Here is an 18523-nt window from a genome sequence, read left to right as displayed (position 1 = left end):
TCTAAAGCCTCATAATCTTTGATTTCGGTATTTTCATGATTTTAAAAATGGTTATTTTGATTTCTGTATATCTAAATTAGTAACAATTTAATCTCAAAAACCCAAAAAGTATGATTTATTTAGTGAAAAAAATGAATGTTTGTTTTTTTTAAAAAAAATTTCTTTAACTAATAAGAATTATGTATCACGAATAGAGTATTTTTGATCAAGTAAAAAAAATAAAATGCAAAACTTAAATAAAGTGGCGAAATCGAGGGTCATTTGAATCTTGTTAAAATTTCCCGCCTTTGCTTTGCGAGTCAGTCAGCTCCCATCAACCCTGAAAACGCCGTGATTTCCTCCCCTCCCTCTCCGGCGATGTATATCAAGGAGATTTGCCTGGAAGGGTTCAAGTCCTACGCGACCCGCACCGTGGTTCCGGGCTTTGACCCTTTCTTCAACGCCATCACCGGCTTGAACGGTTCCGGCAAGTCCAACATCCTCGATTCCATCTGCTTCGTCCTCGGCATCACCAACTTGCAGCAGGTCAGGGCTTCCAACCTCCAGGAACTCGTATACAAGCAGGGCCAGGCCGGCATCACCAAGGCCACCGTCTCCGTCGTCTTCGACAACTCCCACAGCTCCAGAAGCCCTCTCGGATACGAAGGACACTCCGAGATCACAGTAACAAGACAGGTTCACTTTTTTAATTCTTCTTTTTTTTTATGACTGTAGCAAACAAGTTTGGATCTTGCACCCTAGTGTGTTAATTTGTTAGGTCTTGTCACCAAATTTTAGGTTTTATATGAATTTGATGTTTTAACTTTCCATTTTAAGATTTTTTTAAGGATTTTGACATTTGAATTGAAGAAATGGTGGAAGGAAAGAAAATTTTGACTTTTTATTTCTAGCAGTTAAGTTATTTATTTATTTATTTTAAATTTTTTAGTATACAATATGGGCAATGAAGTTGGAACTTACATAGGACCTCATACAAACTACCTGAATTCCTCACTACTTGGCCCAACTTAGTTTGCTAATTTTTGTAGTTTTGTCTTCTAGATTTCAGGTTTATTTGTGTCCGGTGCCTTAATTTTCCATTTTAAGGTTATTTTTAAGTTATGTATCAATTTTGTAGTTTTTTGTTGTTGAGATACTGTTTATTGTTTTTGTTTGATAATTAGCATTAAAAAATGTTATTATTTGAAATGAAATAAATCAGGATTTGTTTTTGGTTTTATCTTTCAGCTTTGTTTGCCTCCGATGCTTCAACTTTTCGGTTTTAGGGTACTTTACCACAAGTCATGGATTAAGTTTCCATTTTTAGGTTATTTTGGCGAGGAAGAATTACTACTGACAGTGTTAAATGTTTTTTACAATGTCATCCAGTCATTAATTGTTATCCATCAATTAGAATATACTGAAAGTCCTAACCCATTAGGGTCAGCCTACTGTCTGTGAGGGGAGGAGTTGAGCAGTACGCTTGAGGAGTTTAAAAGTTGCTTGAATTGATTTACTGTCTCTACCTTTATAAATTTAAAGCGGTTGTTTTTGTTTTAATAATGGGTTGAGTGAGTATTACATTTTAAAATAAAAAATTTGTTATTGATGTTCCACTTTGAAAGTTCTCATTTTGTGTATTATGTTATGTGTTGGGGGTACAATTCAGATTGTGGTTGGGGGCAGGAACAAGTATTTGATCAATGGGAAGCTTGCACAGCCTAGTCAAGTTCAGAACCTTTTTCATTCAGTGCAGCTAAATGTTAATAATCCACATTTCCTTATAATGCAAGGGCGCATCACTAAGGTTTTAAATATGAAACCGCGAGAGATATTGTCTATGCTTGAGGAAGCTGCGGGGACGAGAATGTATGAGACAAAGAAAGAGGCTGCTCTTAAAACACTTGAGAAGAAGCAGAGTAAGGTTGATGAGATTAACAAGCTTCTTGACCAGGAGATACTGCCTGCTCTGGAGAAGTTAAGGAAAGAAAAGACACAGTACATGCAATGGGCTAATGGCAATGCAGAGTTAGATAGGTTGAGAAGATTTTGTATTGCTTATGAGTATGTTAAAGCGAAGAGGATTAAAGACAATGCTGCTTCTGAGGTGGAAGAAGTGAAAGCCAAGATAGCCGAGATTGATGACGTTGCTAAGATAAATAAGGTGGAAATAAAGGAAATGGAGACCAAAATAACTCAGTTGACTGCTGAAAAGGAAGCAAACATGGGTGGAGAAATGAAATCTCTGTCCGAGAAGGTAGATGCACTTTCCCAGAATCTTGTGAGGGAGACATCTGTACTAAATAATAAAGAAGACACTTTGAGGAGTGAAGAAGCCAACAAAGCAAATGTATGTCAGTGATATTCTGGATTTGTTTGCTCAATTACAATACTATGTACCAAATTCTTATGCTGCTAATGTTTTGAAATATTTCTATTTTGTGAAGCTGATATTTGGGTTTTGAACCTTTGTGTTTTAAGCTTGTTAAAAATATTGAAGAATTGAAGCATTCTGTACAAGAGAAGGCCTCTGCTGTTAAAAAGGCTGAAGAGGGGGCGGCAGATCTGAAAAATAAAGTTGATGAGCTCACAAAGAGTCTAGAGGAGCATGAAAAAGAATACCAGGTAAAGGCTTAAGTTGCCTGGCTTTGTGATGTCTCTCAGTGGGATTTCTGTTAGATTGAGGTGTTAATTTTATCCTGTTGCTAAAAAATTTTGACAGGGTGTTTTAGCTGGCAAGAGCAGTGGTAATGAAGAGAAATGCTTAGAGGATCAATTAAGGGATGCAAAGGTAGCAGTTGGGAGTACTGAAACAGAATTGAAACAGCTGAAAGCCAAAATTAGCCATTGTGAAAAGGAACTGAAGGAGAAAACAAGTCAATTAAGGTCAAAATGTGAAGAAGCTAATGCTGTTGAAAATGAGCTCAGCACTAGAAAAAAAGATGTGGGGAATGTTAGAATGGAGTTGGAGTCTCTTTCTTATAAAGAGGGTGAGATGGAAGATTTACAAAAGGTTTGATTGGTTTCTCTTCTGCTAGTTGCTTTCCAATGTAAAAAGGTTTGAGTCTTGTTTAAATAAATTCTCCTGTAAATTATCATCTAGGAGCGTATGACTGAGATGGACTGTGTGCAAAAGTTGAAGGATGAAATACGCAATCTTTCAGCAAACCTGGCAAATGTTGAATTTACATACTGTGATCCTGTTAAGAATTTTGATAGGTCGAAGGTGAAAGGTGTTGTTGCAAAACTCATCAAAGTAAAGGATAGGTCCACAATGACTGCCCTAGAGGTTGGACAGCATAATAACTTGTACCTGAATTTATAAATGAAAATTCTTATGTTAAGCCTTGGAATATTGCCATTTTCAGGTTACAGCTGCTGGAAAGTTGTATAATGTTGTTGTCGACACAGAAAATACTGGAAAACAACTACTACAGAATGGCAATCTTAGAAGAAGAGTGACAATTATACCTCTGAACAAGATACAATCCTACAGTGTTTCCTCCAGAGTTCAACAAGCTGCTGTTAGATTGGTTGGTCTCTGCAATTTTTTTGTAATATACTTATCTACTTATTTTTTGCTATCACTAGCAGCTAAGATTTTTGTTACTTTCATTTCAGGTGGGCAAGGGAAATGCTGAAGTAGCTCTTTCTTTGGTTGGTTATGAAGAAGAATTGCGGGTTTGTTTCTTTGAATTTCAATTTATAATAATGCAATGATATCTAATGCATGGGTACTAAAGGCATTTTCCATACCAATTGGAAGTTCTAATATTCTTCTCCAGTTTTATTTTGCATTTTATCATGCCGGCTGTCTTGACCAGCTTCTGTCTGGAAATTTCGGTTAGATTTTAGGTTCCATTTTACGTTAGACTACACTCTCTTCTAACTAAATTTTATATTTGTTCCTAGAGTGCAATGGAATATGTATTTGGTTCAACCTTTGTCTGCAAAACCATTGACGCTGCAAAGGAGGTAATGAGTGATGCCCCCCCTTTTTTTCTGTTGATTTACATGAAACATTAATTTTATAATGTGGGATAAATCCTTAACTTATATTATGTTGTCCACATTTTGTACTTTAGATCTGCATTGTGCTTTTCATATGCATAACTTTGGAGCTTGATGGTCTTTTCTATAAGTATTTGGCTACTGTATGCTCAGCTCTTAAATGTTTTTGTAACATACTATAATTTCCTTACTGTACATTTATGTAATGTTAAATAGAAATGCTTTTAAACTCTGGTGCACAATGTCTGTATTTAACTAGTTGAGTCCTATTTGTTTTCATATGTGATACTTCATCTAATTTTTGGTTTTTACAATCATACTTGTCTATTCTACCACATGATCATCTTGCTCAAATTGTCTTGCATTTTTGTTGGATGCCTAATAGGTGGCATTTAATCGGGAGATTCACACCACAAGTGTCACTCTTGAAGGAGATATATTTCAGCCAAGTGGTCTTCTGACGGGTGGAAGCCGCAAGTATGGTGCTATCTTCTTTTATCATTATTAGAATTGTAACTGGAATGCACATATATCTCCTATTCTCTGTACAATATGCTGATCTGAAAAGCATAGAATATTATGAGTTTTTAACAAGTTTACAGAATTTATTTGTTTTAGCTGAACAAGTACCGTTCTCTACTAACCAATGCAGTCCCTTAGTTGTTGAATGCTAGTATCTGATGGCATTTTAAGCAATCACACACACACATAAATATATATATATATATATATATATATATATATATATATATTTCTGGATATGTTATGACTGTTTGTTGTAACAGGGGAGGTGGTGATCTTTTGGGGCAACTTCATGCTTTGTCTGAGGCTGAGTCAAAACTTTCAGTGCATCAAAGAAGGTTGTCAGAGATTGAGGCAAAGGTAGACTATGAACACACCTTTTTCCAGAATAACATGGAAACTTAGAAAACACTTTGATCCTTCTGGCATTTCACTTCAGGCAAAGTCACCAAATCACTGCTTTTGGGGGCACACTGCCAAAATAAGAAATGCATATGATAAATTGCTCTCTTTAAAGATCCAGTTTTCCTCAAAATTTCATAAATGTCTGCGCCAACTAAAAGATTTCATGTTTTGGAGACCTTGGACTACTAAGATAGATCAGCAAGCCAACACTATTGGAGAATTGGTGTTGACTTGAAAATAGGTCAATGCAATAATAATCTTCAGTGGAATCTAAAGTTGAAATCCTATTGGAAAAGAGTAAATTATCCTATAGAGAGCTTTCAATTTAAAGTTTCTCAATCAGGAAAGTTTCAACAAAAATAAAATTCCAAGAAGTAGAAGTTTAAAGATTGAAAGCTTCATTGTTCATATGAAATGGTGGTGTGGTGTGAGAGGATAAAATATAATGGCAGGGATAAGAGTACATGCTAGTTGGTTTCACAATGTTTCGGTTTAGCATTTGTTAGAAATGGATTAAGCTTATCCCCAAAAGTTACCTCTCGGAGAGATGGTTGCCAAGTAGTAATTTGACCATATTTCTACACATATTTTGTCTTAATACATTTTACAAAGGCATACAAAAAAATAGTGCTGTTATGTATGGACTGAACTCAACTCTCATTATGATTTTCTTTTGACTTGGGAGATTTGTTACACATATATTTGTGTATTGATTACTTTAATTTTTATAATCTTCAAGCTTAGTCATTTTTCTATCCCAATTTTTTTGTATATGAGCTCATAATTTCAATCTTATAAATCTTTGTATTGTCTTTTTATATTCAAATCCAGATCTCAAAGCTCCTCCCACTTCAGAAAAAATTTATAGATCTCAAAGCACAATTAGAACTGAAGTTGTACGACCTTTCATTGTTTCAGAGCAGAGCTGAGCAAAATGAGCATCATAAGGTTTTGATTCCTTTCTTTTTGTCTAAATTCTAAAATTGATTCATGAACAAACACTGCAATTCTACCTTAGTTCCATGTAACTTCCAATGTTATTTTTCTCCATGTTAATCATCTTTGTCTGCTCCTTTTCACCCTAATCCTCATCTCATTTTTCTTTATAGCTCGGAGAATTAGTGAAGAAGATTGAGCAAGAGCTTAATGAAGTAAAATCTACAGTGAAGGACAAGCAACTTTTATATAAGGACTGTGTTAAAACTGTTTCATCTCTTGAGAAATCAATCAAAGATCATGACAATAACAGAGAAAGTAGGCTAAAAGGCTTGGAGAAAAAGATAAAGACAATCAAATCTCAAATGCAGTCATCATTAAAAGATCTGAAGGTATGCTTGAAAATTTATTATTTTTAAATCATATCATGATTCATTTAACTGATTTATAACAACTGGATAATTGTCAAGTAGTTAGTTGTACTTGTAAAACTCTAGTTTGTAAGCATGTGCCAAAATCATGTTTGGATGAAAGATTGGATTTTCTGTGATGGCCTATTGGAGATTTCCATTATGGCCATGGTGCAATGGAACTTTTGATAGGCCAATATTTGACCATAGTTGAAGGTATATTTAATTCGTGTTATGCCCTCATTCTTCAATTGCTAGAGGATGTGGTTGATTGGCATGTGTGTTTTTTATGCAATGTTTGACAATGGTCCCTGCAATTGTTGAAAGTAGCTAGCATAATTGAATTTTTAGAACTTTTATACTTTTTCTTTACAGTCCTGTCTTCGCATATGTTTGAGACATTTTTGAGTGAATAAACTAGCATATTGGGTGTCAGTGATATAGATTGTGGAATCAGCTAGAAACTAGAAAGCAAAACAGTTCACACTGACGATCTTAAGTCAAGAGTGGGGAATGTGGTTTATAGGTTGTCGTTGAAGAAAAACACAGGGATACAATTTCAATAATTTTTAGCACTCAGAATTAATAATAAACTAAAATAGATAGTGTAACCAACTAAACCAAGTAAGTAATTAATCACTACAGAGGGATAATTAATTGGTTGCTTGCTGGTTTGTAGGGACATGATAGTGAAAAGGAGAGACTTGTAATGGAAATGGAAGCTGTTATACAGGAGCAAGCATCTTTGGAGAATCAGTTAGCATCATTGGGAACACTGATCAGTAATCTTGCCTCTGAAGTAGAAGAACAAAGATCCAGTGTAAGCATTTGTAATTATTTTCATTAGTTCTCTTTCTGTAGAGGAAGATTGTGTTCTCAACCCTTTGAGGTACAGGTTGTTGCTGCACGGGATAATCTTGATCAAGTTCAGTCACAGCTGAAATCAGTTCGCCTAAAAATGAAGGAATGTGATCAGGAAATCAGTGCTATTATTAAAGAGCAGCAAAAGCTTGAACATAAAATTAGTGAGAGTAATCTTGAAAGGAAGAGGATGGAAAATGAGGTAATATTTAACAGCGCTTTTCTGTATAACTTGGAATTGTGTGCTGAAGAACAATCTCGTCATTCTATTATTCTAGGTAAAACGAATGGAGATGGAACAGAAAGACTGCTCTGTGAGAGTAGATAAATTAATAGAGAAGCATGCATGGATTGCTTCTGAAAAACAGTTGTTTGGTAGAAGTGGAACTGATTATGATTTTTCTTCTCGTGATCCTACTAAAGCTAGGGAAGAACTTGAGAAGCTTCAGGCTGAACAATCTGGGTGTGTTGCTTTGAAAGTCTAACATTACTAATATCAATTCATGTGCAACTACAATTAGATATCCTCATTTACTGTGGTGACACTTTTGTTTTTATTGTTTTGCATCCATAAGGCTTGAGAAAAGGGTGAACAAGAAAGTGATGGCAATGTTTGAGAAGGCTGAAGATGAGTACAATGATTTGATGTCCAAAAAAAACATAATTGAGGTAATTTCCAATCTATTTCCACTTTTTTCTAACTTTCTTCCATAAATGCTTAATCTATTTATCTATTTATTTTTCCTAGAATGACAAGTCTAAAATCAAGATGGTGATTGAAGAGCTAGATGAGAAGAAGAAGGAGACACTAAATGTTACCTGGATCAAAGTGAATAAGTGAGTTATTATTATTATTTTCTTTAATGTAATTTGATCCGTTCAATTTATGCTTGTTGGATATGAAACCATTTTTTCGCATAATAACTTTCTGCTTTTTGATTGTTGAGTGTGTTAAGATGATATAAGATCCTTGTGATCAAACAGTCAAGAGGTTGATTCTTGCCCATTAATCCATGTTAAAAGTTGAGTTTCAGTATATAGATTTTTTTTGGAAAGTGGTGTTTTCATTCCTCTCGATGAAAAATGGGATTACAGGGCAGCATAAAAAAGGAAGATGTACACAAATTTGGGATCCAGAAAGTCCTATCACTATCAAAGGAAAAAATCTAATCTGTTGGAACAAAAGTGACTTTATAAACAAGAAATCCCTTTAAAACAGGAAATATATAATTACAGCTTGCCCAAAATGTTGTACCCTAAATCCCTAAAAAAAACAGAATCAGTCTATTATGGCTGATTATTGTTCTATGGGCGTGTTAGTCTATTAGATATAACATCAATCATGAGACTTCACTTAAGCTTTAGGAAGAATTAGTTTGTAACAGACTGAATTACTGACTACCCGATTATTTTATTGTTCTATTTCATTTGATAATGGTTGAGTATTATGTTTTTATTTTGTTCATCCAGTGACTTTGGATCCATCTTTTCTATGCTACTACCGGGAACAATGGCCAAGTTAGAACCTCCAGAAGGATGCAGCTTCCTTGATGGTCTTGAGGTTCGTGTTGCATTTGGAAGTGTGTGGAAGCAATCATTGTCTGAATTAAGTGGAGGTCAGCGATCACTGCTTGCACTTTCTCTGATTCTGGCACTGCTTCTGTTCAAACCTGCTCCACTTTACATCCTTGATGAGGTATGTTTTACATTAGTTTCTTTGTATTTTTTTTAGAATCCCAGTAAAACAGAAGCAGTGAAATACTGAAATCATCTAAGTTTGCCTTAATTCATGACACTAAAGGGTCTGCATTGAATTCGTAACAGTAAAGAGTCTGCATTGAATTCGTAACAGTGAAATACTAAAATCATCTAAGTTTGCCTCTATAATGTATACACATGTGGATCCTGTAAAAAACCTTGTGATCTGAGTTGTAGATGCATCATGCATGACACTTAACCTAGCCCCAATAGAAGAAAAGTGCAAATGTCTATACAGAATCAGTTGCAAATGTCTAAGATTAGCAAATAGAAGAAAAGTGCTCTTGAAAGGTTCATTCACATTTAAATTTAATAAAGAGCAGTAGATTTTCATCTTTAAGGGGAGACACCTGGAAAATCAATGGAATTTTAGCATCATTCAAGGGAGGAAGAAGTGTAATTCGTCCTATTTCTTATCAGCATCTTTGAAAATGCTGATGAGTGATGACAATTAAACTTAAAGGAGTGTAATAGTAGGGTTCCCCCCCGAGATAATAAGTCCTAAGTAGAATATGTAAAAATGAAAACAAGTGAAACTGGATGATGGACTGGTTTGTAATAATATAGATCTAGTTACGTACTATTTTAATGATTGATAGGTTGATAAATTCATGGTTATTTGATAGGTTTGATGGATTGAGCATTCTCGATAAATTAATAGGCATAGTGGTTGGGTCAAATGTTAATTGTTTAATTCTTGCAGGTTGATGCAGCTCTTGATTTGAGCCACACACAAAACATAGGGAGAATGATAAAGGCTCACTTTCCGCACTCTCAGGTAGAGGATAATTGTTGATGTTGTCGTGTGATTTTTTTGGTTTCTTGTATACTTCTCCTTTTGGTTCTGCTATTGTTAAATTCATTCTGACATGTCATTTTCAAAGTTCCTGCTAGTGACAGTTCAGCATCCAATAAGTTGAATAACCTCATTTCTTTGGTTCTTTTGATTTGCAGTTTATTGTGGTTTCCTTGAAGGAAGGCATGTTCAATAATGCAAATGTTCTTTTCCGGACAAAATTTGTGGATGGTGTTTCAACTGTTCAGCGAACTGTTGCAGCTAAACAAAGCAAATGATGTGTTTGCTTCACCGATCTGTTACAGGTCTAGCACTTGTTCATCTTCAGGGAAAGTAGAAATGTAGGTAATGCCTGTAATTTACAAGCTTTTATGTAATTTGAACATTAGGTAAGGTCCATATGTGATAATGTTGTTTCTATAGAGTAATTTAGAAGTTATGATATAGTGCTAATGTAACTAATGATATTCCTCCTGATGTAACTAATGATAAACACTAACGAGGATGGGGTTAACATGGGTGTGTTTGAATATGGATGATCTGGTTCTGTATAAGAAAGTATATATAAGAATGGGAATGATTTGTCATATTCTAACTGTTTACTCATTCCATTTTATTTTCCAAGTAAAATAGAGGGGCTTGCAAAACAATCGACCATGGGCCAAATTTTCAAGATGATGTCATCATTTTGTTTGATTTGTTGGGACTGAACTCAAGTAAAATAGAGGAACATGATATTATATTCTCAACAAGGTTAGGGACTCAATTAATTGGTATGTGTTGTTTTATTATTGAGAAAGAAATTAACATGTTAATATAGGGTGTAATAGAAAATTAGTTAACAATTTTCATAATTAATTTTTTTTTATGTTCTAAAAATATAATTGAACAAGAATATATAAATTTTACATTTTTTCATCAAATAATTTTAAGTCTCAAACAAACATTAAAACAAAAATAATTACCAAATAAGTTTTATTTTAATTTTAAAATAATTTTGAAGGAAAAAATCTGGCTTAAATAGAAATTTAGTACAGATAGGAATATTTATTTTGCTAAACTTGATTAGAAGCAAATTAAGGAATGTTACCAATAACTAAGTCATTGTTTGAGTGGTATTGTGGTACTGGCTTGATCCTTAACCAATGGATAAGTCTTAAAAAATATGATTGAAAATGAGAGATTTTATTAATTAGTTAATTTTTTGATGAAAATTAATTATCAACAAAATCAATAGTATTCACTCTCAATTTGTTGTGTAAAACTAAAATGGCTGGATGGACATAATACAATTTCTTGGCTAAATATATATTTTGGTATCCGGAAGTGTAAGACGATTTTAAAATAATTCTTGAAAAATGAAATTTTAAACTTAATTTTTGGATATTAAAATAGATATTTACCTTCCTTTCTTTCCACGGGTTGCTTGGTTGTTACTATCTCACTTATTAATTTCTTCAAAATGAATGGAGTTATGTAAAGTGATTTTTTTAAATTAAATTAATGACATTTTTAGTTTTATTTTTACATACTTTACTTTTTAATTTAATTTTTTATATTAACGTATATTAATTTTTATGATAAAAAATAAAATTAAAATAAATATCGCGTATAACACACAGATAGAAAGTAAAAACCAGTATTTTACAAATCAAGTCCTCATTGTCCATTTGTGCAAGACTTTTTAGTCATAGTCAGAACACATAACACTCACAAGTCACAATTCGAGGTATTTTTATTTATTTATTTTGTTCTCCCAATAAAAAAAAAGGTTCATTTCCATTTAGGAAATACTATTTTTAACTCTGTAGGATGAATTTGAGGAATTAAAAAAAACAAATTAGTTCTTTAAATTGAAGATGGGGAATTAAAAATAATATTTCGTGAATTTAAAAGATTAAAAAGAATTTTTTTTAATTGAGAGATCAAACTTAAAAGTATTTTAAATTTAAAAGAATAAAAATATATTTAAATTTATTTTTAAACTTCAAGTACGAGATACTCGAGGTTTTTTTTAAAGTATAATAATGAACCGTACTTATTATTATTATTATATATTTCCTTCCTCTTTATTTATAAGAAATAATTTATTGAATTATGCTTATTAAAAAAATTAATTAATTTAGATATTAACATTAAATTTATCTTTAAATGTAATTTTTTTAAAAAAATTTATCCTTAATATTGATAAGAATTTATTCATCTTTTCCAATCTTCTTTGTAGGAGAGAAAAAATGACAGTTTAAATTACTGTTCATTTAATTATAAATTTAAAAAATAAGGATATTTTAATAAAAAAAATAATTAATACATAAAAGAGATGAAATGAAATTTTATAATAAAATACAAAAAAAATTGTTGACTATGAATTATAAATAGAAAAAAAATACTAATAACATTCTCTCTTACACATTCTCTCAAATACTTTCTATGATTGATGAAAGTCTTTTTAAATCATCAATTTTGATGAGTTTTGATTCTCATTTAGTATAAATCAGAAAAAAGAATCATGAAAAGAAAAATTTACCAAAAATTGTAATTTCTAATAAACAATAATCAATCTTAAAAATAGAGTTTGAGAGAGGGAAAGTATAGCTACCATTTGTCTAAATTAGAAACGAAAGGAATAAATGACTGTGGGTCTCGTGACTTGGTAGTGGGTAGTAAAGGCTAAGCATTGTCTTTTTCCCGGAAGGTGACATTGTCCTTTTAGGACCACAAATGAAGCCATCATTAGTCACAATTTCACATTTTGAGTAATTTCCAGGAAATTGCAAGTCTTCTGAGAAAGTCCGCGTCCAAATAGTTGATAAAGAATACCCAACCCTTTGAACATCCTAATCCTATATAATAGAGCCATTGAGTTCAGAGGCAAGTTCCAGTTCTGAAGAGAAAATCTCCCTTCTTTCACTAGTAAAATTTTCAGATATTCAAATAGATCCCGTTGCTGCATTCAGTAATCACAACCACCTGGAACGCCATTATTCAATTCAATTGGTAATTCCATTTCTTTCTCTTTGCTTTTGTAATCAAAATTGATTCATATATGCATGATTGCACTACCACTTTGTTACACCAGACATGAGACTTTCTTTTACTTATTATTTTTTTATTATCTGATTTTGCATATCCTAATCGTTGGATACCCAATAGCTTGGAAAACAAAGTTAATAGGAACTGTAAATGGGGTTGCTTAAAACACTTTTAACTGTTTTTTTTTTAACAACACTTTAACTGTTTAAATGAAAGTTAATCTAAATCCTTAGAAATATAATTTCTTACTTTATTTTCTACTAAAACTGGTTTTAATCCTTCATCTTTCAAATTATTTATTTTGGTCTTTTAACTAAAATTTGAATTAAAATTGTCTTTTGAAACAATCATCATTTTTTATTTATTTGAGGACATGGTTTTGATTTTATTAATTCCATACATATAAAATTTATTTGGTTTGATTCACTTAAATTTTTTTTTATAGAAACTAATTAATATTTGAATAAACAAGGGGACATAAACATGATAAAAAAAATGTGAAAAGTAAGATTTTCAATCTAAAAAAATGAATGATATTGAATTTTAGTTTTCCAATTGTTCGTAGAGTCCCTTTTTACCATCATTATGGCCTTTTATTTAAACATTAGTTTATGTCCTTTTATTTGAAGATTAGTTAGATTGCATAGATTTCTTATAGGTGAATTTAAGGTAACAAAGTTCATTTTTGAATTAATCAAAATTAAGCACTTGTTATTATTTTGTTCCTTAAATATATGTTAATATAACTGCTTAAATCACACATGTTGGACTAACATGATTAACGAAATACACTTTCAAGATTTTTTTTAGTTTTTGAAACTATTACATCGTTATAAACTTCTAGAGACCAAAATAACCTTTTACTCAATGAATTTCATTAAACTTCACAAAATATAGGTATAATTTATTCATTTAATGAATGTGTTAAGTCAAACATAGATGTCCTCTTTCGTTGTATGGTATAATAAGGCACATATAATGCATAATATTTAAAATTAATTTTGTGTTAAGGAAATAAATCATGGGTCGACCTAGAGGTGATGAAAAGTACTGGAATGAAGTAACGAGTTTTGAAGAGAACGGGAAGCAGAAGTGGAAGTGCAAGCATTGTGAAAAAACGTATGGTGGAGGTTATTCAAGAATTAAACTGCATTTAGATAAAGAACAAAAAGGACAAGGCATTACTAAATGCCCCGTTTATTGTAGCAATGAAGAAGTTCTCAACATCATTGCTTCCACTTCAATCCATCCACAAGAAACTGTAAATACACTGAATCCATTACAAGGTAAGTAACATGCTCATCAGCATTTTTAGATAGGAATGGAAATCGTGACCTTTACTTTTATGATGCTTCTAAAACCTCTTTAAATCATATATTTGAATATATTTCTATCCTATTTAAATGTTCTATAGTTTTTAACTCATAACTATTTTTGCCTAGTAATTAGTTATGTTTTTACTTTGGCTTAACTATAATAGTCTCAAACTTCTAAACTAAGGTCCCAAAGTAACTATGTATTAATAATTTAATAATATGATATAATAATAACACTTCTATGTGTGTGTGTGCTCGTACTCTTTCTTCAAAATATTTTATCATCTTTGAAGTGATAAGTTAGTCTTATATTATTTTACAATATTTTTCTTGAAGTTGAAAAATTGAATCTTGGATTTTTTTTAATCCATCTCGTATTGCATTGAAGTGGTTGAAGATGTTGTTGCTGGCGAAATGATTGTCCCTGTTGGTGCTCCAATTAACCATCAAACAAATAATGAATCAACAAGTTTATTCGAAGGTACATATCCTAGGTACCCATTATTTGAGTTGGTTTACTTTAGACATGTGCTTTTATTTTTTAGGTAGTAAAATATACATTTATTTTCAATAATCAATTTTATTATTTATCGTACATGTGAGAAAAAATGATAGTCATATCAAATAAACTAGCCCTAGCCTATTTAATCTTGACTTATGTGTACTAAATCTGGTTGATGAGATTGAGTCATCTCACTTTTAAAAATTATGATTAAAATAAATTTTTCTTATACCAACAATTCCAAGATGTCTTCATTGAGGCAAATGTCCCAATTGAGACTAATTAAAATATGATGTAACAAGGTTGGGCGAAGATGACCTAATTGAGGTTGAGAAAAGATATCTCAATTGAGGTTAGTTAAAAGAAGTCCCAACCAAGATTGAGTCAAAGATGATCCAATTGAAGTTAACTGAAAATTCCTCAATTCAGACTGAGCCGATCAATGATATCTTGTCAAGGTTGAAATAAGGATACTCGATCAAGGTTTGTCAAAGATGACCTTACTTATGTTGACCAAAGGATCATTATGGTGGGCCTAATGGACCAGTTCGAAGGCCTATGGTCAAAATGAATGGTCTATAAAATAGGATTGTCTAAGAAACTTCCTAATTAGTAACTTATAAATATTTCATCATGTTTGAGGAAGTAAGTTATACTCTTATCATTACTGTTTTACAAAATTATTTGAACATATGATATTTTAATTTTATTAAAATATTAAATTCTTCTATAAAAACTCCTCCTGTAAACACGTTGGAGAGCTTTATGTTTTTAAGGTTGAACTTTATGTGATGTTCCATAATTTTAAAAAAAATGAAACAGGTTGGGCACCAGAGCATGCTATTGTCGGAAGCAACAATTCGAATGGTATTTTCCAAAGTAAGATTAGTGTGATAAATGAGTTGGTTTCCGATCTATCAAGAGAGGAAGATGACATCAAGGAACAATTAGAATGGCTAGAATCTCGCGGCAAGAAGCGCAAGGGTGATGTTGATGACTGGATGGATGAACTACGAGACCTGAAGAAACATGTTGCTGATGTGGATTGGTTAGGGTTCACTAACTTTTATGCATCGGATTTGGTTGATAAATTGCGAAAGCATAAGATTGATAAGCCTCTGGTGTTGTCAAATGAATTTGTTGGTGAACAATTTGAGTTAAATGTTGGAAAGATGTGGAAGCTTCTGGTGGATGACCAAGTTTTCGTTATTGGCATAAATGGAATGGGGGGAGTGGGGAAAACATTCCTAGCAACTTATATGGAGAATGAGATAAAAAGAAAGGGAAGTTTCAGGCATGTCTTCTGGGTCACTGTTTCTCATGATTTCACCACTTTCAAATTGCAACATCAGATTGCAAAAAAAATAGGGGTAAAACTTGATGGAGATGATGAGAGATGTAGAGCAACAATTTTGTCATCGGAGTTGGAGAAAATAGAAAATTCAGTACTTATTTTGGATGATGTTTGGAGATATATTGATCTACAAAAGGTGGGAATTCCTCTTAAAGTAAATGGCAAAGTAAATGGCATTAAGTTGATCATGACAAGTCGTTTGAAACATGTGTGTCGACAGATGGATTGCCTACCAGATAATACAATACAAATATACCCTTTGAAAAAAGAAGAAGACGAAGAAGAAGATTGGGAGTTATTTTTGCTAAAACTTGGACACCATGGAACACCCGCAACACTTCCCCCTCAAGTAGTGGAGATTGCAAGATCTGTTGTAAGGAAGTGTGATGGTTTACCACTTGCAATCAATGTGATGGCTAGAACCATGAAAGGTTGTTATGACACTATTATGTGGAAACATGAATTGAATAAACTTGAAAATTTGGAGATGGGAGAAGAGGTGAAGGAAGAAGTCTTCACAGTACTAAAACGTAGCTATGATAATTTAATTGAAAAGGACCTGCAAAAGTATTTGTTATATTTTGCACAGATACCAAACAATTCTGGTTTCCAGTCAAAAAGCTACTTAGTTAAAAAGCTTGTTGAGAGTGGTTTGTTAAAAAATGTAAAGAGGAGTTTGAGGGAAGTATTTGATGAGGCGTGTGCCATGGCGAATAAACTCGTAGACCATTCTTTGTTTGTGGGTTATGATTACCATACAAAAATGCATGGTCTGGTGAGGAACATGGCATGCCGTATCTTGAATGAGAGTAACAATTACATGGTGAAATGTGAAGGAAATTTGAGTGAGATACCTGACGTGAAGGAGTGGATAGTTGATTTGGAGGTAGTTTCATTGGGGGGAAACAGAATAAAAGAAATCCCAGAAGGCATATCACCTAATTGTCCACGCTTGTCCACCTTGATTTTATCTGGTAATTGTATCGGCCACATTCCGGAGGGTTTTTTCATACACATGAATGCTCTAACAGTACTTAATATATCATATAATGATTTCTTGACATCTTTGCCGCATTCGCTGTCCAACTTGAGGTCTCTTGTTTCTTTAGTGCTCCAAAATTGTTCAAATTTGGAATATATACCTCCATTGGGAGAGCTACAAGCATTGTCAAGATTGGACATTTCAGGTTGTTCGATTCGCCAAGTACCAGAAGGCTTGAAAAATCTAATAAACTTGAAATGGCTTGATATGTCCATAAATGAGCATTATACGCTGGCACCAAGATGTGTACTGCCCGGTTTGACCAATTTGCAATATCTGGATCTCCGTTGTGATTCAGCTATAATAGCAGAAGATGTACAAGGGATGAGTATGCTTGAATGTTTTGGAGGAATCTTTCTCGGCAAAGATAATTACAATAGTTACGTGCAAGAAATTCTGGACAGAGGTCATGGACCTAAAACTTATGATATCCATGTAGAAGATGTTAGGGATCTGATATTTGCATTTGATATTGATGATGATCCAGTTTCTCTATACGAAGATCATCAAAATGTACGGTTTTGGCAATGCGAAGGATTGCTGTATTTACTACCCAGAGACCTTAAGAAATTGAGTATGGAACGCAATGATCAATGGGTGTGCTTATGTGGTGCTCTGTCATCAAGTGGTCCTCTTTCTTCTTTGAATCAAATTGATATTATTGGCGGCTGTAAGCTGAAGAGCTTGTTCTGTTTGTCTAGCTCTTGTTCCTTATGCACTAATATCCAAAACCTTCAAGTTTTGAATATTTATGGTTTAGATAGTTTCACTGCAATCTGTGAGGAAGATGCTGTTGATTTAACACGATCTTTGTCTCCAAGGGGTGTGTTCTCAAATCTCAAGAAATTTCAGCTCAGCCAATGCCATGAAATAGAGACGTTGCTGACACCATTGTTAGTGCCACAACTTCAAAACCTAGAGGTTTTATCGGTCGAGAGCTGTAGGTCCATGAGAGAGATATTTGCAGTGAGTAATAGTGGCAATGATGATAATTTCAACATTATACTCCCCAAATTGATCAGATTGCGGTTGTGGAATTTACCAGAATTGACGACCGTGTGCAGAGAAATTTTAGTATGTGGATCTGCGGATATATTGTTCATTAATCATTGTCCCAAATTAGAAAGGCTACCAAGAATCGTCGTGTATGATTGATTGTGTTGATTCTGATTTTAATATTTTATTATGTCTCTTAGTATTCACATTCCTAATTCATGTACATACAAAATAAAATTCTGATTTACTTGCTGAAATACAAAACTGATTTTTACTGTTGTGAGTCCTAATCCAGAGGATGAATGTATTTCTTATTTCTGGCCATCCCAATTCCGGATAAATGAATATTGTCTTACTAATAGATCACCAATTAAATATTATCATTCTTTAAAATGATTTTCTTAAAAAAGAATATCAATATTATTTTCAAACAAAGTGTTATGCAACTTAAAGAGGAAGGTTTTTTCTTCTCTTCAACCATGCATAATGCTTGCATGTGTTGCTGAACCTTATATATATATTCCTGGTCGTTCTCAAGGGAAAAATATTATTGATATTCCTCTCGAAAGAGAGATAAAAGAGTATTTCTCTCGAAACTTTGA

At 32.8% G+C, this 18523-nt stretch overlaps 2 protein-coding genes across 3 annotated transcripts; both read left to right on the top strand.

The window, feature by feature from the left end:
- Positions 1-269: 269 nt before the first annotated feature.
- LOC114378241 (structural maintenance of chromosomes protein 2-1-like) lies at positions 270-10273 on the top strand. The gene is made up of 20 exons (XM_028336800.1): positions 270-675; positions 1649-2329; positions 2461-2604; positions 2702-2992; positions 3083-3268; positions 3348-3512; positions 3601-3660; positions 3892-3954; positions 4376-4467; positions 4776-4872; positions 5749-5865; positions 6027-6245; positions 6943-7083; positions 7159-7326; positions 7403-7587; positions 7700-7793; positions 7873-7961; positions 8595-8820; positions 9586-9660; positions 9837-10273. Exons 1-20 carry the CDS (start codon positions 358-360, stop codon positions 9954-9956), a joined length of 3531 nt encoding a protein of 1176 aa, XP_028192601.1. The 5' UTR covers positions 270-357; the 3' UTR covers positions 9957-10273.
- Positions 10274-12476: 2203 nt separating this feature from the next.
- On the top strand, positions 12477-18245 carry LOC114379580 (probable disease resistance protein At1g61300). Of its 2 annotated transcripts, none has more exons than XM_028338263.1 (4): positions 12477-12675; positions 13723-13997; positions 14425-14508; positions 15352-18245. In XM_028338263.1, exons 2-4 carry the CDS (start codon positions 13733-13735, stop codon positions 18078-18080), a joined length of 3078 nt encoding a protein of 1025 aa, XP_028194064.1. In that variant the 5' UTR covers positions 12477-12675; positions 13723-13732; the 3' UTR covers positions 18081-18245. The 2 variants fall into 2 exon arrangements, with proteins under 2 accessions (XP_028194064.1, XP_028194063.1); XM_028338262.1 differs by having other exon boundaries at positions 12478-12675; positions 14416-14508.
- Positions 18246-18523: the final 278 nt, after the last annotated feature.

Source organism: Glycine soja, chromosome 12, assembly GCF_004193775.1.
Source record: "Glycine soja cultivar W05 chromosome 12, ASM419377v2, whole genome shotgun sequence".
NCBI classification, from domain to species: Eukaryota; Viridiplantae; Streptophyta; class Magnoliopsida; order Fabales; family Fabaceae; genus Glycine; species Glycine soja.
Note: the sequence above shows the minus strand (reverse complement) of the source record. Positions and strands in the feature narration are given on the sequence as shown.